This window comes from Lissotriton vulgaris, chromosome 1_1, assembly GCF_964263255.1.
Source record: "Lissotriton vulgaris chromosome 1_1, aLisVul1.2, whole genome shotgun sequence".
Taxonomy (NCBI): domain Eukaryota; kingdom Metazoa; phylum Chordata; class Amphibia; order Caudata; family Salamandridae; genus Lissotriton; species Lissotriton vulgaris.
This window is the reverse complement of record NC_141685.1, coordinates 1,706,589,421-1,706,612,749: the sequence shown is the minus strand read 5'-3', so window position 1 is coordinate 1,706,612,749 and position 23,329 is coordinate 1,706,589,421. Positions and strand designations below refer to the sequence as shown.

The 23,329-nt window shown below is 42.7% G+C and overlaps 1 protein-coding gene across 1 annotated transcript in view; it reads right to left on the bottom strand.

Annotated features, from left to right (window-relative positions):
• Positions 1 to 367: 367 nt before the first annotated feature.
• ITIH2 (inter-alpha-trypsin inhibitor heavy chain 2) overlaps positions 368 to 23,329 on the bottom strand; it is a 271,633-nt gene continuing 248,671 nt past the window's right edge. Inside the window, exons 19-21 of the mRNA XM_086918960.1 lie at positions 22,141 to 22,313; positions 19,486 to 19,597; positions 368 to 1,768 (exon numbers count right to left, since the gene is read on the bottom strand). Coding sequence (XP_086775086.1) covers positions 1,621 to 1,768; positions 19,486 to 19,597; positions 22,141 to 22,313 — 433 coding nt within the window. The 3' untranslated portion in view covers positions 368 to 1,620. The remainder of the gene's footprint in view (positions 1,769 to 19,485; positions 19,598 to 22,140; positions 22,314 to 23,329) is intronic.

The window sequence follows — 23,329 nt, the reverse complement described above, 5'->3', positions numbered from 1 at the left end:
GAGATGTTGTATCTGACTTTGAGTCATAGTTGAGTCAGTCACAACGGCAAAACTTGAATGCAACTTCTGACTGGAAATTTTGGAGGGAATTTTCTCGAGAGGAGTTTAACCTCGCTATAGCTTTCTCTTCAACATATGGAAGAACCTTTTTGATCTGTTCTTATCCACGTCTATTTGACCAGAACGATTTGCCTGCATGGCGAAAAGAATGATCAAAGCTGCAACGCTTGATGTCTGCATTAGCATGCACCATTATCTCACACAGGCATGCCTGCTCTGTTACTCCTACTTTCGAAACTACTTCTTTCAAACATGGAGGCCACATTAGCATTACTCGGGGGTTAGATGTGTCCATGAAAAACTCTAGTCACAGTGAGTCATTTTATTGATGTTACAAGAAATATAAGACTGTTTTAATATACATATTCATCCGGACTTAGGCCTGTTAAGCTTTAATGCAAACAAACGAGTTGGTCTTTATACACACCAGGTGCCAGTCAGACATACGGCTGTTGAGCATGGCATACTTCTGTCCGGCAACATTTACATGTAGAGAAGGATCTACTGTCAGGATGGTGCCCAGTTACACGTGAGCTTGAAACATAGAAATAGCCTGAAACATTAGGCTTCTGAAATGATGGTACCACATAAAGCAAAAGCATGGCTTTTTAGTTCACAGATTTCGAAGACATTCTTACAGTCTTATCCGAACACAAAAGCTCTTAGTCTTAGTGTAATGTAAAAGTTGTAACATACTATGGGGCAGATTTATGTTAACTGGCGCATCCCCAGGGATGCGCCAGTTAATGTGCGCCACAGTGCGCCACAGCTCCGTCACCCATGGTGCGCCGCATTTACAATGCAGCGCACCATGGTGCAAGGCAAGGAAGATGCGTGACGCATCTTTCGGCGTAAGGGCGGCGCATTGCTGGAGTCATGTCGCAAGTGCGACATGACTCCTGCAATGCACAGGGGCCACCCCTACATTGCATGGTGCATCACCCTTACGTCTGCTTCAAGCGTAAGGAATTGACGTAGAAAGTGACTGAGTGAAATCTTGTAGATTTCACTGAGTCACTTTCCAGGGGCGTTCCTGCACCGGAACGCCTACATGAAACCTGACGCAGGTTTCATGTGGCGCAGGGCCTTACACCGTGACGCATCTCCATAGATGCGTCACGTTGTAAATGCCTCGTAGGGATGCGCCACGTTTATGCCGCCTTGCGTGACGCAACAGCGGCGTAAACGTGGCGCAAGGACCTCATAAATCTGCCCCTATATACGAGAAATGTGTAATTAGTGAGAGCAATCAACTAAACATCCGACAAAGAACAAAGAAATGCATTAATCCAACGAAGGTCTTTTATGTAGAATGTATATTTGTTTATATACGTTTATGTGCTTCAGGTACACACCCACATAGCATGTGCAGTTCTCAATATTTAAATTAGATCGAAAGTAAAGGAGTTTTATCTCATACTTCATTTAAGCAGGTTGCGCCATCAGGGTCAGTCTTTGAATAGTTCATGAAAGCAATAAAAACAAATTCTAAAGCAAAATTGGCAATTAAATGAAGAGTGCCTCTCGTTTTGTTATTTCAAACGTCGAACATTGAGAGCCTCATGGGCGTTTGAGGCTGCTGTAGAGCTGTGGCACCAGATAGTCTTTATAGCTGCCATCGATGAAGCCCTTCCCGTTGTTGTGAACGAACCAGCAGCGCACGTCGGTCCCCGAGGCACCGTCGCTGCTCAGGTCTTTCTGCAAACCGCTGAAGAGGAAGCAGAGACAGAGAAAAACATTCAAAACAATTCCACTGCAAGCATCACTTTTAGGTCATGCAGCAAAGCATTTTATTAGCATAGACACACTTTTTATTCAGGTCACAAAATAACTTTATGTAGTTTATTCATTTCCTTGCTTCCTCCCTCCACAGCCTTCCTTCCTTTCTTCCTTCTAACCCTCCCCAGAGGTGTGCGAGGGTAGGGCACGCTTCAGTCTCCTCCAGTGAATGCTCTCCGAGTTTTTCGGTGATTGTTAGCAGGATCATTGTTCATTGTCAAATAAAAACGCATAGGCTGGGAATGATTGACAGTGATGTGAAGTAGCCGACACGGGGACCATTTATCATGACTTTTCATGTAAATAAATTCACCGAGCTCGGCTGTGGCGAAAACTGTCAATTCATTTCACTAGGGTTCCCCAAGGCGTAAGAGAAGGGTGGGTCATGTGGCTCCCACCTCATGTAGTCTATGTTTGATGATGTCGCATCTCTTCTGTATGATGTGCAACAGATGTTCACAAAGTTGCTGGGAACAAAATATGAATGTTACTACACCCGGCACGATTGTACTAGCTGCATGCACACTACCACGTTTACTGGCACTTTTGGATTGAATGAACCCCTACTAATGCCACAAACAAACCAGTGGAAGTAAAAATGCAGGTTCCTTAGCAATTGACCATCAATAGCGGTAGGATTTCTAAGCATTCCGTTCCTAAAGAATTTAACAAGTGAGCTCTTCTCCTTATCTGACGATTAATGTTTTTGGGTAGTAAATAGTCGAAGAGAATCCCACGGCAATGCATCACAATGCCTCTGTTCTTTTGATGTTTAACTAAAAACTTGTGGGTTTTTATTTGTATCGAGCAAATAATTCTGGTTATTTTGAGGGGAGTTATGCAAAAATCAACTGCGATAGCACTGTCAGAAAAATCATTTCTAGCAACTTCATTCTAAAAGAGCACCAGCTGTGCCTCTTTAGTGTGTGACATTCAAAACATGCTTTTTGTGCAACTTAGGAAGAAACTATTACTCATGTCCTCATTTTCTTTTTAAAGTACACGCTTACCTGTACAGGCGCGGCCGGTACAGGTAAGAGTGGTGAGGCGGGCGGGGGTGAGTGGGAAGTCGACAGATGACGGGATAGGTAAAATAAAAATTAAATAAAAGCACTTACCTTGCGCACGCCGCATCGCTGAGCTGGCTATGCGCTGAGCACAAGATAAGTGGTTTTATTAATTTTTTAATTAAATTTTACCTATGCCATCATCTGTTGATTTGCCCCCACCCCGCCTTGTCACTCTTCCCTTTGCCGGCCGTGCCTGCATATGAGATAAAGGTTGTGGAAACCCATGCTGAACGAAGAACCAGTTAGGTACCTTGGCTCTACTACCATTTGTATAAATTTCCCAATCATACATTCAATCAGTTTCCAAATATATTCGAGGCGTACTGCCAGTTCAGCATAAAATTTACTTTTAGTGTTTTATTGCTTTATATTAACAACCTGCATTTTTATGCTTATGAAATATCACTAGTAACCTAACTTTACTCTATGCCGGGTTTTGTTAGTGGGTACTACTAGAATTTATTTCACCAGACTGAGATTCCATCACCTCTCCTGATCCCAATATACAGCTGCCTTCATTTGGAGAGCAGGGGTAGAGAATAGCACAAGTCCCTCTTTTTTCCCCCTCAAAGATCCATAGCAATAGAAGAAGTTAATACATTGAACCTTCTCCATTGAGTGAATTGGAAATCCATTTTTTCACAAACCACAATAGACTTGAAGGAAGAAATGTTGTTCAAACATAACCACCACCTCTGTGTGCAGATGATGTGTAGGCTACTCTCTGGCCAGGCAGGACTTTAAAGCCAGGCAGCTGCTAGAGGTGGTGGAGAGTTCCGGACCGGTAGTGGCACTGCAGCTACACTGTCACATCACATGTTCAAAAGTGGGATCACTGACATAATATAGAATGACAAAATATAGACTTACCAAAATATAGTCACCAAAATATAGAATGCCAAAATATCGAATTCCTATCTACAAACAGGTAAGTACAAAAATATCGAATCCAAAATATAGTCTGTAAAAAATATAGTCAGTCAAAATATCGATTTTTTTTTAAATGTCTTAAAAGTAATTTAAAATTAATGAAATAATAAATATAATTAACTAAAACATACTTAAAAATACTCAAATAACCTTAAAATTAGGATATAATTAATTTAAGTTATTAATAAAAAATTTACAATATTTTACCGTAGGATAGCAGGAGGGTAACATTTATTATTACCACTCCAGTGAGTGCAACAGTAGGGAAAGCGTTGGATAGCGTAGGGGTAAAAAATACTATTACCACTCCAGTGAGTGCAACAGTAGGGAAAGCGTTGGATAGCGTAGGGGTAAAAAATACTATTCCCACTCCAGAGTGCAACAGCAGGGAAAGCGTTGGATAGCGTAGGGGTAAAAATTACTATTCCCACTCCAGAGAGTGCAACAGTAGGGAAAGCGTTGGATAGCGTAGGGGTAAAAAAGTACTATTCTCACTCCAGTGAGTGCAACAGTAGGGAAAGCGTTGGATAGCGTAAGGGTCAAAATTACTATTCCCACTCCAGAGAGTGCAACAGTAAGGAAAGCGTTGAATAGCGGGAGGGTAAAAAATACTATTCCCACTCCAGTGAGTGCAACAGTAGGGAAAGCGTTGGATAGCGTAGGGATAAAAATTACTTTTCCCACTCCAGAGAGTGCAGCAGTAGGGAAAGCGTTGGATAGCATAAGGGTAAAAAATACTATTCCCACTCCAGAGAGTGCAACAGTAGGGAAAGCATTGGATAGCAGGAGGGTAAGAATTACTATTCCCACTCCAGAGAGTGCAACAGTAGGGAAAGCGCTGGATATTGGAAGGGTAAAAATTACTATTTCCACTCCAGAGAGTACAACAGTAGGGAAAGCATTGGATAGCGTAGGGGTAAAAATTACTATTCCCACTCCAGAGAGTGCAACAGTAGGGAAAGCGTTGGATAGCGTAGGGGTAAAAAATACTATTCCCACTCCAGAGAGTGCAACAGTAGGGAAAGCGTTGGATAGGGGGAATGTGAAAATTACTATTCCCACTCCAGATAGTGCAACAGTAGGGAAAGCATTGGATAGTGTAGGGGTAAAAATTACTATTCCAACTCCCGAGAGTGCAACAGTAGGGAAAGCGTTGGATAGCGTAGGGGTAAAAAATACTATTCCCACTCCAGAGAGTGCAACAGTAGGGAAAGCGTTGGATATTGGAAGGGTAAAAATTACTATTTCCACTCCAGAGAGTACAACAGTAGGGAAAGCATTGGATAGCGTAGGGGTAAACATTACTATTCCCACTCCAGAGAGTGCAACAGTAGGGAAAGCGTTGGATAGCGTAGGGGTAAAAAATACTATTCCCACTCCAGAGAGTGCAACAGTAGGGAAAGAGTTGGATAGCGGGAGTGGGAAAATTACTATTCCCACTCCAGATAGTGCAACTGTAGGGAAAGGTTTGGATAGCGTAGGGGTAAAAATTACTATTCCAACTCCAGAGAGTGCAACAGTAGGGAAAGCGTTGGATAGCGTAGGGGTAAAAAATACTATTCCCACTCCAGAGAGTGCAACTGTAGGGAAAGCGTTGGATAGCAGGAGGGTGAAAATTACTATTCCCACTCCAGTGAGTTTAACAGTAAGGAAAGTAATGATTTATTATATTATTAAAAATAAATTAAATATCAATACCAATAAAACATTAATTGAAATTAATAACCAATTTAATATTATGTAATAATTAATTAGAAATACAACTACATATTAGTTATTAAAAATTAATAACCTATTCATAATTATTTAACAACTAATTAATTTTCAATAATAAAAACTAATTAATAATAAAAATTTATACCAATTAAAAATTAACAGTAAATTAATTATCAATACACAAAAAGTATTTTTAATATGTAATTAATTACAATTACATTACTTTCCACCCTATTCCCCTAAAAACCCACATCCCACTACAGAAAATACATTAATACAATTATCATAATTATCAACTATTTAATTAATGCAAAATAATTACCAATTAATAAAAATTAATTGCCAATTAATAGAAATTAATTGGCAATTAAAAATTAATTGACAATAAATGTAAAATCAATACCAATAAATGAAAAAAATTATTTACTTAATTACAATTAAATTACTTCCCACCCTATTCCCCTATAAACCCACAACCCGCTACAGAAAATAAATTTAGAAAATTAACATAATTAACAATTAATCAATTAATAGAAATTAATTGGCAATTAATAAACATTAATTACCAATTAAAAAATAACAATAAATTCAAGATGAATACCAATAAATAAATACAAATATTTAATTAATTACAATTAAATTACTTCCCACCCTATTCCCCTATAAACCCACAACCCGCGACAGAATTAAATTACGCAAAAATTAAATAACATAAAATTCATTGCTTAAAATACATTAAACATACATTACAAAAATTAATATACACTTTTCACACATATACTAACATACAAAACACTTTAAAAAAATTGATATTATTAAAAAATCGATATATTTAATGCCTATATTGTATACTTCGATATTTTGATTCTATATTTTGAAAATCGATATTACTTACCTTAAATTCGATATTTTTAACCACTATATTGTGTCCATTCGATATTTTGTCCATTCTATATTTTTACTTCGATATTATGTCCATTCTATATATTGGAATCAATATTATGACAGTTTACCGTGTCATAAGCCTGGATGTCAGTAGTATGTGACTGGCTTCAGGGCCATAGGCGACATGGATCTGGTGGAGAAGTGTGGCTCAATGATTAGAGAGGCAGACCCTGATGCAGAGGTCTAGCCCAGGACCAGTGTTCAATTCCCCGCCTCGGCGGGTCTTGGGCTCAAAATTCCACGGACCTGATAATGTATGTATATATGTGTGTTCTTATATAGCGCTCGATTTTACCCTTGGGCATCTCGGCGCTTGCCTTGGGAACTCGTCCTGGTTTTTCCCTGTGAGATCACCCGTGCTGGGCATCCCCAAGGTGAAAGCCAGGCATCCCGCAGCTGGGGGGCCGTTGTGGAGATTAAGCAAGCTTGTTGCCCAGAGCTGCATAGTGTGAACTCGTGCTTAGAGTGGGCACCGAAGCGAGAATTATCGAGTCCGTGGACAATTGGATTCAGGACCCTGCCGCGTCGGGAATCGAACCCTGGTCCCGGGTCTGACCTCAGCTTCCGGGTATGCCTCCTCTAACCAGTGAGCCACACTTCTCCACATTCTCGCATTGGTGCCTATTACAATCATTGAGTCCCACTCTGCAACTCTGGGCAATAGCTTGCTTAATCTCCACAACGGCCCCCACAACGCTAAGAATGCCTGGCCTCCACCTTGGGGGTGCCCAGGAGTGGACGCCTCACAGGGAAAGCCAGGATGGGTTCCACAGCGGTATTCGTACAAGCGCCTTGAGACCATTGTGGGTGAGTAGTGCGCTATACAAGTATCAATTTACATTACATCTGTGTGTGCCATGCACAACACTGACATCTGTTGCATTAGCAGCACATGTGCATGCATGTGCGTCTCATATGCAGCATTCAAAAAAAGCTAGTGCACTACCTGATTTGGGTATATTGTAAAGTAAAGTAAAAGTTCTTTTTCAAAAATGTTTTCTATTTTTGGTTGCTCCTTGGGGTGACGGTCTGCTCCAAGCCTTTTGCAGTTTTACAAACCAGTACATCTAGGAATGTAATTTGTGTAAGTGATGTTTCACTTGTATGTAGGTATGCATTAAAACTATTCCATGTTTGAAAGACAGTTGCGACCTCTTCCTGTGTGCCCCTCAATAGCATAAAGATATCATCAATGTATCTTAGATACAGAATGATATGGTCTTGCCTGTCTTGATTGGACAAAATGAGCTCCTCTTCAAATTGTTCCGTACCGAGATTAGCATATGAGGGCGCCATACAATTGCCCATGGATGTACCATGCAATTGGAGGAACCACTCCTCCTTCCATTGAAAATAGCTATGGTACAATGGAAAATAGACCAATTCCTAGATGTACTGGTTTGTAAAACTGCAAAAGGTTTGGAGACAGACATTTATCGCAAAGAAACGGACAGAAATAACATTTTGCATTACTCAAGTCACCACCAAACATCCCTCAAATCTCATTTACCTACATCACAAATGATGAGAATTAAAAGAATAGTATCAGACCCTAACATGGTGAACCTGAGGATTAATGACATGGCTAAAAGATTCAAATACAGAGGATATCCATCAACTGTTATGGAAAAAGCCATCAAGAAATGTCAATCAACCCCACGGGAGAAAGTCTTAAACCCGACTAGAAAACAAGAAAACAGCAGGACAGTGGTGGTATCAAGATTCTCTACATCAAGTAACCAATTCAAAAAAATCATTATGAAACATTGGCCCATGTTAGCAATGGAGCCAGATTTTAACCACTCATTTTCACAAGTTCCAATTTTTGCATACACAAGGGATCGGAACTTAGGAGAAATAATAAAACAAAAAAATCCTGAAACACAATCATATTATGGTACAAGCAGCTGCGGGGAGGCTTGCTGAAGTGGAGGCTTCTCGGGAGCTGAGGGACCGCAATGGAAAGGACGGCTCCCATCCAATACAGCGGCGCGCATGGTGGAGCGGGCGGCGCCTACCCTCCTACAATAATTATATTGGCACCCCTGAAGACATTGAAAACGCGGCAAGATTGCCTTACAAGGGCATAATCCGCCATCTCAGAAGTGCGAGCGAGCAGTGATGTTTGGGTGGGCGTTGCTGCGCTTCATTGCATGGGTGCTGGTTGGCTGACTGGGCACCACGGAGACTGCAGCAGAGACTGCAGCAAACACTACTGAGGACTCTGATTTCGGCAGAGCCGGCTGGGGGCACAGCCAGCAAATGAAGAGGTAACGGAGGAGTGGCCTCAAGATCTTAGAAACCAAGACTGATAATTGGGCTTCGCTGGACAGGCTGAGAGCAGGCTGGGTGGCCACCTTGGTCATTTTGCTGCTGAGGGCTGTTGCAGCATGGGCAGAGTGCAGAATATAGCTCCTAGCACACCAGGTATTGTACCGCCTCATCCAATACAGCGACACCTGTGGAGGAGTGGGCAGTGCCTTGCTCCTACAATAATAGTATTGCAGCTCCCCGAGGAAATTGAATACGTGGCGAGATTGCCTTATAAGGGCATAGTCCGCCATCCCAGCGATGCGAGCAGTGAGCCCAATGGTGCTGGATGTCCTGATGGGCGCCACTGCGCCTAATTGCCTTGGTACTAGCTGGCTGCCTGGGCACTGCGGAGACTGCAGCAGAGGCTGCAGCGGACACTGCTGAGGGCTCGGATCGTGGCAGAATTGGCTGAGGGACACAATCAGCAAATGGAAGCATAGCGGAGGAGTGTCCCTGGGATCATAGGCATCAGGACTGATATTTGTGCTTTGCTGGTAGGGCTGAGAACGGGCTGGATCGCCGACTTGGTCAGTCTGCTGTTGTGGACTGTTGCAGCAGGGGCAGAGTGGAGAATATAGCCCCTAGCACACCAGGTATTGGGGTGCACTGTTGACGGCTGCACTAAGGTGGGTGAGAGGGCGCACTGGAGCGCTATCTGAAACGGAGGAGCCTGAAGCGGGGTGATACGGATGTGGGGGGGCGTCCGACGCTGCTCCAGTCCACAAATGCGATACCGCTTGGGGAGAGTGAGGTGTGCTGGCAGGAGAAACTGTGTCAGACCTGGGCCCCCTGCGGTGAAGGGAGATTATGGTGATGACGTAAAGATTGGCTAGAAACCACCTACGTGCTAGCTGAGAGCGGCCCTAGATAGCGGAGGACACTGCATTGTGGGACTCGCTGTGGGGGCGGCAAAGACACACGTTATTGGCAGGGACATCGGACTGGCATCTGAGAACACCCCGTGCAGCACATGGGAGCTGTTAGGCGACTGCACTGGTACTGGGACTTGCACAGCAGTCCATGATGGGGAAACCATGAGGGAAGCAGGGGGGAACCTCTCTGGACCAGGAGGATGACACAGGGGCACAGGAAAAACAAGAAGTAGCTGCGACCAGAGGGAATGGCGCAACAAAAAGGGAACCAAATTCTGACGGCCATCAATTATACTAGGGACGTCCTTCAGAAGGACGTCACGCACTGATTGCAAACCTTGGAGCGAAGAGCTGAAGAAGCGGAAGGGCAGAACTGAAGGAATAATGCACGCGTGGTTGGGCTACCGGAAGGAGTGGAAGGGGCAAATATGGTGGGTTACCTGGAAAATTGGTTGAGAACTGAGGTTGCCCCTGAAGGCCTGACGTCCTTCTATGCCCTGGAGAGGGCACATAGAGTTCTAGCTCGGCTATTGGCACCTGGCAGACCGCCTATGCTGGTGGTGGCGAGGTTACTCCACTATAAGGACAGAGACCTCCTTCTGAATAAATCTCAGACATTTGGCCCCTACAAAGTAGACAACTGTAACGTGACGTTGTTTCCGGACTATACGCTTGAAGTAGAGCGCCGCCGTGCTTCGTTTCTGGAGGTCAAGAAGGCACTCCGGGAGGAGGGCCTCCAGTACTGGTTTGCCTAAGGGTGGCCATGGATGGTAAGACATATTTTCACGACAACCATGAAGACGGCTGGACATGGCTGGAAACTTACAGGATGATCGCGGGGGAAGCAGGCCGTGCTATGGGTGCATCGGTGGAGGGGCCACGTCCGCGTCGGTCGCAGCGCCTTTGGGTCCCCGCCCTCGCACTCAAAAGCCCACAGAGACTCAAACTGAGACGGAACGATCGGCCGCACTGCTGGCAGTCACGGCAATTTCGCAGGGAGCAGTAGCAGCGACACCGGTGGAGACGGAATCAGGAAAAGGCTCTGTGGGGTCGGAAATGGATGACTTGGACACAGAAATTGCTTGATTACCCCATGTAACACCTGGGACGGCGGACGAGATTTTTGATGCTTAATTTTGTAGAACTACTATATAGGTGTTTGCAAGGGGGTGGCGGGGTATTGGACTTGCGAACTGTTAGCTCCTCACTTTCCTGTGGGGGAATCTATGGCAGACGTAGGGGGATTTGACGGGGTGGAAGGGTGTGTAACTTGCACGGTTCCCTTAAATTGTATTGCCTCAGAAGATGTTGGGGCCTAATTATTAATGGGGGTACGGCGCAGGATACTGGTCGTATAGTAGGTTGACCCTCTATGGCTCTATGCCACCTCCCCTATTTTTGTTTGTTTGTAGTTCCTTGGTAGCTACCAGAGGGGCAATTAGTGTGTTAGTTTAGATGGGTACTAGATTTGTAGGGCCTGTTCTGGGGAAGGGGTGTTGGGGTAAATTGGGGCTTTTTGTTGGGGTAGTTAGGGCCACCGGTGTGTCCAGACGATGGGGAAGGAGGATTGTGAGACTCAAATTCTAGCATGGGGGGACATTACTTGAACTAAAATGCATTACCTGGAATGTGCGGGGGATGCATACAATGGTGAGACGGCATAAAGTGCATGCTTATTTGGTGCGAAAGGGGGTTCACATAGCCTTTTTACAGGAGACTCATATCAACCGCGCAGAAGGGATGGCATTGAGGCGTAGATGGACGGGGCAGCTATTCTTTACGCCATACTCAGCTTTTGCGAGGGGAGTCCTAATATGGATTAGAGCGGGCATTCCATTCCAACCGATACAACACCTGATAGATTCGGAAGGGAGGTTTGTGGCAGTGGCAGGTCGCCTTAATGGCGCAGATGAGACATTGTGTAATATATATGCCCCTAACGTGGATCAGATATCTGTCAGGGAGATTAGCGCCCTACCTGACTGGTTCGGTTCTGATGGGGGAGACTTTAACTCCATAGTAGATACCGAGATTGATAGTTCCCACCCCCCACTCCCTGAAACCCCTATACACAGGATTTCTAGGGCCAGACGAGAATGGCAGGATAGATGGGGGTTAGTGGATACATGGCACGCACACCATATGGGGGAGCGGAACTAATCATACTTTTCCGCTTCACACAAATTGCTTGTGCGGTTAGATGCGATATTGTGCTCATCTGACATTCACGCTAAAGTGAGCCATAGTGAATACCTCACGCAAACTTTATCGGATCATAATCCATTATTAGTCGTAATGCCCTGGAACTGGGAGAGATCTGTAGTACCGAATCGGCGGTTACGACCAGAAGTACTGCAGGACCCGGTCTTCCACGAAGATATTGGAACGGGTATTATTCAGTACTTTAGCGAGAGCGAGGGCATGACATCCACATTGGCAATAGAATGGGATGCTTTTAAAGGTAGTGGTGAGAGGTCTATGTAGCTCTAAATTGACAGGAGTGAGGAGGGCGCTACTAACTGACAAAGAGACAGCGGAACAATAACTACGAGCAGCTGAGAGAGCTCGCCCAGAGAACCCGGGTGTCCAAGGGGAAGTTTCGGGGGCTAGATAGGCGGTAGTCGCACAGGTCGAACGGCTGCGATGATTTGACCATAGAGCGTATCTGGCAAGGGTGCTTGTGGAAGGGGACAAGGCGGGTACATTATTAGCATGGCTGGCGAACCTGAACCCCAGGGGTACAACTATATTGGGTCTGATGGACCCGACCGGGGGGATAGTGTATACCCAAAAAGGGGTTAATGGACTGTTCTTGGATTATTATTCTGAGCTCTATCAAAGCAAGATAGGGGATATCGGGGAAACAATTGGAGATTTCTTATCCACATTGGCACTTCCACAGCTGGAAAAGGAGCAAGCGGACCTGCTTGGGCAGGAGATCACAATTGGAGAAATAAGGAGCGCAATCAAACACATGACACGTAACAAGACACCGGGGGTGGACGGGCTACCCATAGAATTCTATTCGGTGTATGCAGACAGCTTGGCACCACGGTTGCTGGCAGTATTTCAGGAGGCACGGACATTGGGAATGTTACCGACATCTACTCGGGAGGCTGTTATTATCCCACTGTTGAGGGACTCCACTGATAGAACGGCGCACAGACCGCTATCAATGTTAGCCACTGAAATTTTAAGCAGGATCCTTGCGACTCGACTCTTCCCGTACATGGTACAGTTGGTCCAACGTGACCAGGCGGGGTTCATCCCTACCCGGAACACGTCTACTAACGTGCCCCGCTTACTTCGTATCTTGGGGGAAGATCACAGTCATTTACCTTCAGCGACAGTCCTTTCAGTGGACATTTAGAAGGTGTTCAATAGCTTGGAATGGCCATATCTATTTCAGGTTATGCGAGTGCTGGGTCTGGGGGAGGTGTTTGTGAAATGGACAGAGATTCTTTATAAATCCGCGACGGCTCGAGTGCGGACAGGAGAGACAATTTCCTCTTCCTGTGTGGTTGGACGGGGTACACGACAGGGGTGCCCACTTTCTCCGCTATTATTTGCGTTAGCCATCGAGCCGCTAGCGGCACATGCCCGGTCGGGGAGGCACTACCTTGGACTGGATCTTCGTGGAGGCATGCAGTATATATCGATTTATGCAGATGATTTACTTTTGTTCTTAGCTAACACGGGTGAGGCCCTGAATGGGGCAATGACTATTGCGCACATTTGGCGAGGCTTCAGGGCTGCAGGTGAACTGGGCGAAGACCTGCATGTTTCCGGTGGCTGCATCAGCGAAGGCTCCCGCTAGATGCTTGCCCTACCTTGGACTTAATATTTATCATAGACCGGAGAATCTACTAGAAGGTAATATAGGCAGAGCTATGAGAGGTATCAAAGGTAGTCTATTGTTTTGGGGCACCTTACCGCTTTCGGTGGCAGGTCGGGTAGCACTCTTGAAGATGGTGGCGCTTCCCAGGTTGTTGTATTATTTTCGGAAACTACCGCTTTGGATCCCGAATTCACTATTCAAGACGCTTCGTTCTATGATGGCAGGATTCCTGTGGGGCAATGGCAGGCAGTGAGTAGCGTTGACCACAATGATGCGTCCGCGGATTGAGGGGGTATGGGCAGTTCCAGAGTTCGAGCTGTATTATCTGGCAGCTCAACTGCAATGGCTTACCCAGGCAGTGGCCTGGGAATTTAGGGGCCCGGAAGGTCGGTGGATCCCACACCATATATTGTCCTTTATTCGTCTTCAACAGCGGCTGCGGCTAGGGTCCCCTACTCATGAGGAGCGGTGGCTGAGGCAGTGCTGGAATCGGAGTCAGGGTAGAGTTGGGAATGACCACCCATATGCTCCGGAGATCCCTTTGGGCTTGTGCACTGCTCTTCCGCACGGAGGGGATTGGACTGCTTTGGCCATATGGGAGGAAATGGGGGTACAAGTAGTGGGAGATTTATACGAAGATGGTGCTCTCCTGCCATTCCAGTCCCTACAGGACAGATACGACCTCCCCAGGGGAGATTTCTTACTTCATTCTGCTTTGATATCAGCACTTCAGCGTCCATGGGGAGGGGAGCTAATGGAAGCATAGACCTCCATGGAGTGCCAATATATTGTGACGGCAGCAGGGACGGTCAAAGCCATCACATGCCTATATAAGTGGATGGTGAATGAGGGGACAAAACCATTGAGCCAATTACAGCGGAAATGGGAGGCAGACCTTGGTAAGGAGATACCTGAGACAACTTGGGCCCAGCTAGTTGAGAGGGCATGGAAGAGCTTGAGTAATGCCAGGTTCCACCTGATCCACTTCTATATACTGCATAGGGCGTATTTAACCCCTGCTAAGATTAAGAAGTTCTTTAGAGTGGAGACGGCTCAATTAGAAGGAGCAGAGTTTCATCATATGCTGTGGAGTTGCCCGCAATTAGGAACGTATTGGGAGGAAGTGGTTGGCTTGCTATGTGAGGTCACGGAAAGACGGATAGAGCCAGACATGGGTACATGCTTATTGCATTAGTTCCCACATACCTCTAAAGTGAAAGTCACAAGTAAGTTCCTGGACTTAGGATTGCTGCTGGCCAAAAGGGATCTCACAGTGCACTGGAAATCTAGACAGGGGTCCAACTTTGCACGATGGAAGGCAGAATTAATCAAATGGGCAACAAGTGAAAGCACAGTTTGGCTCCAGCATGCAAAAAGATCTAACAATGATAAAGCGCTAGAGGTTGCGAGGGCGTGGGAAGGCCTTGGTAGTATCGCTGCAGACTTCAGGTGTAGACTCGGATGCAGAATCGACACTAGATCAACAGATGTGATCACTTGAGTTACTGGGCTAGTAGGGGAGCCCCTGTCATCCTAGATGACGTTACTATTGCAATGAGCTGCTAAGACGCTGGCTTGGGTAATCCTGAAATTACCAAACTAGGTAACCTCAAATAATGTACTGGATTATTCTTCTCGCTCTATGTCGATGGGACACACTGGGGGCCGGAGATGGGTGGAGAGGGAGGGGGAGAGGGACTGGCTTGCTTAGATGTTTATGCGAATATCATTCAACTGATGAGGGCTTGCTTTTCTAGCCGAGAGTGCTACCACTTACGATTCTTGACTAATATAATCAAACTTAATCTGTAAAAATGACTATGATGATGTGGCCACAATTGTCTAAATGCAATAACTTGTACAGTGGGAGCAAGATATTGAGGAATCGTTAATGTAGTATTCATTTAAGCAAGTTATCAAGATGTAAAATGTCAGATGTTTGTTGTTTAAAACTCAATAAAAACACTTAAAAAAATAAATAAATGAAGGGTGACACCAATAGGGTGTGTGAGGGTCAAACAAAAAACATCACTTGGACGTTGGTTTTGAAAATGAGTTCAGTCAGATGGTGACTGAGCAGATTTGGCTGTAGGATAACCTTCTTTGATAAGTGCTTCTGTTTTTTAACAGAATCCAAAATGACCTACAGCATATCCAAGGTTACTTAGGGCCCTCTTTAGGATTTAGCAGACGGGATACTCTGTCAAAAAGTTGCAAACATCCTTTCTGACATATTAGAAGTGAAGTTGGCTATAATGCACTTGTAATAAAATGGATAGAATATCCTCCATGTTTGTGATGGTGTATTCCATCCACCAAACTCTGAATAAGGCTCCTAGTTTGGTAGTCACTTCTTTATCCGCCCTTACATGAACCATAATCCTTATTTACGCGAAAAAACATATCTGTTTTAGTCACTGATTAAAAGCAATTATCCCTTTCTGTGCTTCGTCAGCCTTAAATATTTCCCAAATCATAGTCAGTATTTATTTCTTGCACATACAATACAAAGTTGCAGCGATTCCTCATTCTTTTACCTGTCTCAATGGTGCTTGTCTAAACTTAATGTAACCATATTCCTGTCTGACATTTTGTATCCCTCTTGATGTGCTCCGGCCCATTTGTCAGCAGACCTGCCAGCTCACACGGTGCCACCCGGCTCCTATCACACTGTCACCCGGTGAGGAGCCAATATCACATGGTGGCAGGGAAACTGAGCTGAAAACCACTATAAATAGTGGATTTCCAAATCGTTTTCCGAAGCTTTGAACTACCAACGTCCATTAAGGAGAGTGAAAACATCCCAGGACATCGGCACCAGCCTTAGCAAGCTTTTTTGGTTTTGGAGAAAGGGGCTTAGAGATCGGGTGGGGGCAAAGTGCCTCTTAAGACCTTTTCTGCACGACAAACTGCCCCTCACATGGTGAGAATGTTGTTCAAGTTGGCAGGTACGTTTCTGTTTCCTTCTCTCTTTGCATCTGTTTACTATTTTTTGAATTCATTTGTCTGTCTGTCGTCTCCCTTACAGACTGTAATTCTTATGGCTACATAATCGGATGCTATTTATGAAATATATCAGTCTGGAATATATGTGTTGCCTTAGCTGAAAAACATATACACAAAAACACACTTTTGAAATACGGCTGTTCATTGTGATGATACACATAGTCCTCTTTGTCATGTGCAGATTTAATGGGTACACAGACAAAATATCGAGTTTTAAATTTCGATATACAATTATATCGAAGTTTAAATATCGAAGGGACATAATATAGAAGGTAAGTAATATCGACACTTTTAATATTGATATTAGTAATATCGAAGTTTTAAATATCGATGTCAGTATTATCGAAGTAAATAATTTCGATGTTACTAATATCGATTTTTAAATAAATGTAGTGTATATTATATAGTATTTATTATGTTTTATCATGTATTTTTAATGTAATTTAATTAAAAGTTGTGTTTTAGTACTGTAGCGGGTTGTGGGTTTATAGGGGAATAGGGTGGGAAGTAATTTAATTATGTTAAATTAATTATTAATTAGTAGGAATTAATAATTAATTAATTGAGAATAATTTTTTATTAATTTCAATTAATTGATTAATTGATAAATATGTTCTGTAGCGGGTTATGGGTTTATAGGGGAATAGGGTGGGAAGTAATTTAATTATGTTAAATTAATTATTAATTAGTAGAAATTATTAATTAATTAATTGAGAATAATTTTTAATTAATTTTAATTAATTGATTAATTGATAAATATGTTCTGTAGTGGGTTATGGGCTTATAGGGGAATAGGGTGGGAAGTAATTTAATTATGTTAAATTAATTATTAATTAGTAGGAATTATTAATTAATTAATTGAGAATAATTTTTGATTAATTTTAATTAATTGATTAATTGATAAATATGTTCTGTAGCGGGTTATGGGTTTATAGGGGAATAGGGTGGGAAGTAATTTAATTATGTTAAATTAATTATTAATTAGTAGGAATTATTAATTAATTAATTGAGAATAATTTTTAAATAATTTTAATTAATTGATTAATTGATAAATATGTTCAGTTGCGGGTTATGGTTTTATAGGGGAATAGTGTGGGAAGTAATTTAATTATGTTCAAATATTTAAAAATTAGTAGGATTTATTAATTAATTAATTGAGATTTTTTAATTTAATTTTAATTAATTGAATAATTGATAAATATGTTCTGTAGCGGGTTATGGGTGTACTGTTGCATTCTCTCGAGTTGGAATAGTAATTGTTACCCCTACGCTATCCAACACTTTCCCTACTGTTGCACTCTCTGGAGTGGGAATAGTAATTTTTACCCCTACGCTATCCAACACTTTCCCTACTGTTGCACTCTCTGGAGTGGGAATAGTAATTGCTACCCCTACGCTATCCAACACTTTCCCTACTGTTGCACTCTCCGGAGTGGGAATAGTAATTGTTACCCCTACGCTATCCAACACTTTCCCTACTGTTGCACTCTCTGGAGTGGGAATAGTAATTTTTACCCCTACGCTATCCAACACTTCCCTACTGTTGCACTCTCTGGAGTTGGAATAGTAATTTTTAAACCTACGCTATCCAACACTTTCTCTACCGTTGCATTCTCTGGAGTGGGAATAGTAATTGTTACCCCTACGCTATCCAACACTTTCCCTACTGTTGCACTCTCTGGAGTGGGAATAGTAATTTTTACACCTACGCTATCCAACACTTTCCCTACTGTTGCACTCTCTGGAGTTGGAATAGTAATTTTTAACGCTACGCTATCCAACACTTTCCCTACTGTTGCACTCTCTGGAGTGGGAATAGTAATTGTTACCCCTACGCTATCCAACACTTTCCCTACTGTTGCACTCTCTGGAGTGGGAATAGTAATTTTTACCCCTACGCTATCCAACACTGTCCCTACTGTTGCACTCTCTGGAGTTGGAATAGTAATTGTTACCCCTACGCTATCCAACACTTTCCCTACTGTTGCACTCTCTGGAGTGGGAATAGTAATTTTTACCCCTACGCTATCCAACACTTTCCCTACTGTTGCACTCTCTGGAGTTGGAATAGTAATTGTTACCCCTACGCTATCCAACACTTTCCCTACTGTTGCACTCTCAGGAGTGGGAATAGTAATTGTTACCCCTATGCTATCCAACACTTTCCCTACTGTTGCACTCTCTGGAGTTGGAATAGTGATTGTTACCCCTACGCTAACCAACACTTTCCCTACTGTTGCACTCTCTGGAGTGGCAATAGTAATTGTTACCCCTACGCTATCCAACACTTTCCCTACTTTTGCACTTTCTGGAGTGGGAATAGTAATTGTCACCCCTACGCTATCTAACACTTTCCCTACTGTTGCACTCTCTGGAGTGGGAATAGTAATTGTTACCCCTACGCTGTCCAACACTTTCCCTACTGTTGCACCCTCTGGAGTGGGAATAGTAATTTTTACTCATACGCTATCTAAAATGTATTTTGGTTTTGTATTACTTTTATGTTGTTATTAATTGTTATTTATATGATTATTTAATGTACATGAATGTATTAGTAATTTATTATATTATTATTTCTTTATAAGTTATGAAAATCATTAATTTAGAGTTATTATTAATGGAAAAAATTTAACGTATTATATATTTATTAATGTTAATTTGTATTAAATTATGTATTATTTGAACTATTATAGTACATTTTTAAATATGTTTATTACATTTATAAGTATATTTTTGTTAATATTACATAATTATTTTATATTAAAAAACGATATTTTACAAAAAACTATATTTTTGTCATTCTATATTTTTCTTTCGATATATTTGTACTTACCTTGTTAGGGATAGGATTCCGATATTTTTGGCATCGATATTTTGGTTCTGACATTTTTGTATATTGATAATTGTGACTTCGATATTTTGTCAGACATTCGATTTAATGTATACGAACATTTACCTTGTAACAACGAGCTTGTGCCCTTTCACGTCCATAGTGGCTTCAGGTTTCTCAGGTTTGGAACCTGGTCTCAGATCATACACCTGTACTTCCGGATCTTGAATAAACTGGCCTAGACATAAAAAAAAAAGTAAGAAAGTATGTATTTTATCGAGATTCACCAATACACAAATGCATAAACATTACTGTATTGCCCTGTTGTGATGTGTCTGCATCAAAATGGTTTGATTTGAAAGCACTGAGTCAGTCAGTTATCACATGACACTGCTGCGGACTTTGGTCAAATAAATGTCAGTCTCTGAAATCTACCAAGTGTCTTGAAATTAATTCATCATTACACCTGGCAACAATATCCCTTCTATATGTCACATAAAAAACTTCAGGCTGATATGAAACTCTGCTTTTCAGCTTCTCAGGCTCAATGTTGTTTGAGAAGATCATCAACTGTACTTGGAACCTCCGGACGAATGAACAACACCGCTTCCCTGAGGTGTGTTGTGCTCAGGGTTGCTATTCAGCGGGAGCTAGATCTCGATTTTGAATTCCTGTCCGCATCAAGGTCATGCAAACAGGAGTGTCCTTCTCACTTGGCACATGTGATTTAGTTTAAAGTCTTTTGAATTGGACATTATAAATGGGGCTCACAGAATCTGCTTACATTCCAATCCCAGCCCCCGCCCCCGCCCAACTTCTGGCTCCAGTATCAGAAAGAGGAAACACTGATCTTGACTCTGACAGAGGACGGTAAGCTCTTCTAAATTGGGTAGTGGTTTAGGGAGAGCCAGAGACTATTCAGATTGAAAGGGGCAAGATGTTTGGTTTAATGTCTTTTAGGAATTTGTACAGTAATATCAAGAGCTAGAAAAGGAGATAGACATAGATTGAGAAACATGACAGGATTAGGTGTGATAAATTCTCCAGTCACTGGCTACTGCATGGCATAAGACTGGCACCTCACGGTCACCTCCTCCTCAGAACATTCCTGGACATGGGCAGACTACCTTTGAAGAAGAAGAACCTGCTGGAAGAAAAATACTCAAGGACTTCAGACTTCTGCTGGCACTCAGGGACTGGAACTGCTCTGCAAAGGTGGCTGACCTCCTGTTCGCCTACTTCAGGGACACAAAAGCAGAAACACTCTTGATCCAAGCAGTTCCTGCAGGACCCCTGGCTAAAGAGAGACCTGGTGCTTAGATGCCTGCCCTGGGAACCTATAAGCTGGAGGCAGGGTCAGAGAAACCTCATGGAAGTTGGAGAAAAGTGGGACTTTGTCATTTTTTCACCCCTGGGGGATCGGGACAGGGTCCTGAGGATTGTCAAGCGAGGTGTCACCGTAAGTGAGCAAGAAAAACAGGTTTTCATGCTATGATGAATGATGCATCACTGAAAATGGGTATGGCAAGGACCACACTGTAAATGTATCTGACCACTTAGAGCCCTGCCTGGCTTCAACCACCACCCTTGCACTACTTAAGGATATCAAGAACCAAATGTGATGAAGGTAAAACTTTGAATTGGTGCAAGGTGGCAAATCTAACCTTTTGTACCTTGCCCCGCTGGATGATCCTAACTATCGAAAAGTAGACAAAGGCAGAAGTGTAAAACGTTGTCCAGGATGACCTCCTTGGCTTTTCTCACCTCTGCTGCCTCGCAGCCAGTCTGAAATCGAACCTGGTGAACCACAAACTGGCAGTTCTGAATGAGGCTTTCTTTTTTATAGTTACATATTGCCCTAAAACTTTAAAAATCCATTACACTGGTTCCTCTCTCTGATTTGGAGTGTTTTATGCCATTTCTCTTTATGCTATTTTCTCTGTTTTTAGAAACTGAAAATATTATTGTGCTGTTTCAATGACTTTAAAATTCTTGGCTCTTCTTAAACTTAACAAGCTGTTCTCTAGGGAATTGCTAGCTGTTTTTGCCATAACAACCTGGGATCGAGTAGAGTTTCACTGAGACTTGTGTTGAGACCTAACAAAGGTGTATTAATTACATTCCAAATTTTAAATCTCACTTTCTGGGAACTATCAAATGGGATAGAATAGTGAGAAAGAATTCTGAGCACTAAAACAAGACATTGCTTCAGGGACAATGCTAAAGACATATGATCCGAATGCTTTGTGTTAGATTACAAAATGTTTTTTTCTTAATATGCATGTGACTAATCTAAAAAACATCCTAGCTGTGGCCACTTGCCTTTGTACAGAGTCATAGGGCTAAGGCACCCAAGGACTGATCGAGAACCACTTCAAAAGCGACTTCCGACGTCTGCTACTCCATCAAGAATGTGTTAACTATCAATGTGGAGCCAGCAGCTATTCTACAATGTTCTGTGGGGCAGGTGGAGGGAGGAGGTGCTCACCAGTGCTTGGTGCAACATATTTGAAATGTCACAGTGAATGTTAATACGCTAGACACAAAATATACACTGATTCTGGTGCATTCACACAAGGCACAGTTTTACAAAAGGTGGTACTTCATATTTTTTTAAATAATAGCCCTTACAATCCCATAGTCTCTAGCTTTCGGATTTGACTTAATAAGGTTTCGAAGTTTTGTCGTGTAGGACTTATTGAGTCAGATTTGTGCCACTTTTATAATCCATCTCTATGCTGTCCCTATGGAAGAATGAACCAGAGATATTGTCAAATTTACCTAACAATCCGTGCACCATTGGCGAGAACTTGTTGGAGGGTGGAATGTAGATTCCCAAGTAGTCAACATTAACTGGGTGCTTCTTCCAGACCCGGTGTAAACGGATTACAAAAGACAATTCCTCATTCATAGTTATCATGACATTTTTATTTTTCTGCACGGAGACGGTCAACCTGTTAAGAAACAGAATGAAGAAAGACAAAGGTGTTATTTCGTCATATAATCTGCTTAAAACGGCAAGATAATGTTGGGAATTTGTATAACATAAAAGACAGTGGGTAGCCAAATGCCTTGATTTTTGTTTTTAGGCAGAAGCTCAGGTGGATGACGCTAATGATAACATTCTTTATTACATGCTGCTTGTCATTCCATATGATGCCCAAAAGAGTGAAAAAGCAACTGAAGCAAAGCATAATGATTGACAGATGGGCGATGGCGGATTACAGAGGCAAGTGCTTTAGCTCTCAGGTGAATGTTGATACAACAGAGACCTGGGCTCATGTGTTATCCTTATTTACTCCTAATGTGTTAGATGTTGTGCCCTGGAAGATCTAACTGTCATCTGCTTGATCCGCTTTTCTTATATCACTTGATAACTAGGGACAGAACTTAATTTACTAAACTCAACCCTTGTCAGGTATTGATGTAAGTAAGATGGCATTGCATTCCCTCTCTGGTGCTTCTGTGGGCAATTCATTAAAGCAAAAGGAGCTGCCCTACAACCTCAAGGAAAACCTGGCGAATACGTATTATAAACAACTATGTTTTGTTGAGGGCAAGTATTATATAGAACAGCAAAAAATACAGCATACGTTGAATCAATTGAAAAAGCATTAAATTAATACAAAGTAAAAACTATGGGGCTTATTTATGAAAACTGTTGTATCGTTGCGTGAAACCAGCAATGCAACAGTTTTCACTGCGCCCTCCTTGCGACAGGATGGATGCTCCGTATTTAATATACGGTGCTCCAGGTCGCAAGGAGTTACAGATACGTCAGTATTTCTGACATATCTGTAGGAGCAAAAATGGCACATTGCTTGGGTGTGTCTGAAAACAGATGCAACTCCAGCAATGTGTCCTTTCGCATGGGGCGAGCCCCATGTGAATGGGCCTGCGTCAGTCTTTCGCCTGTTGTGAGACAGGGGTAAGGTATTGAAGCATTAGCATCCTAGAAGTGGCGCAGTCA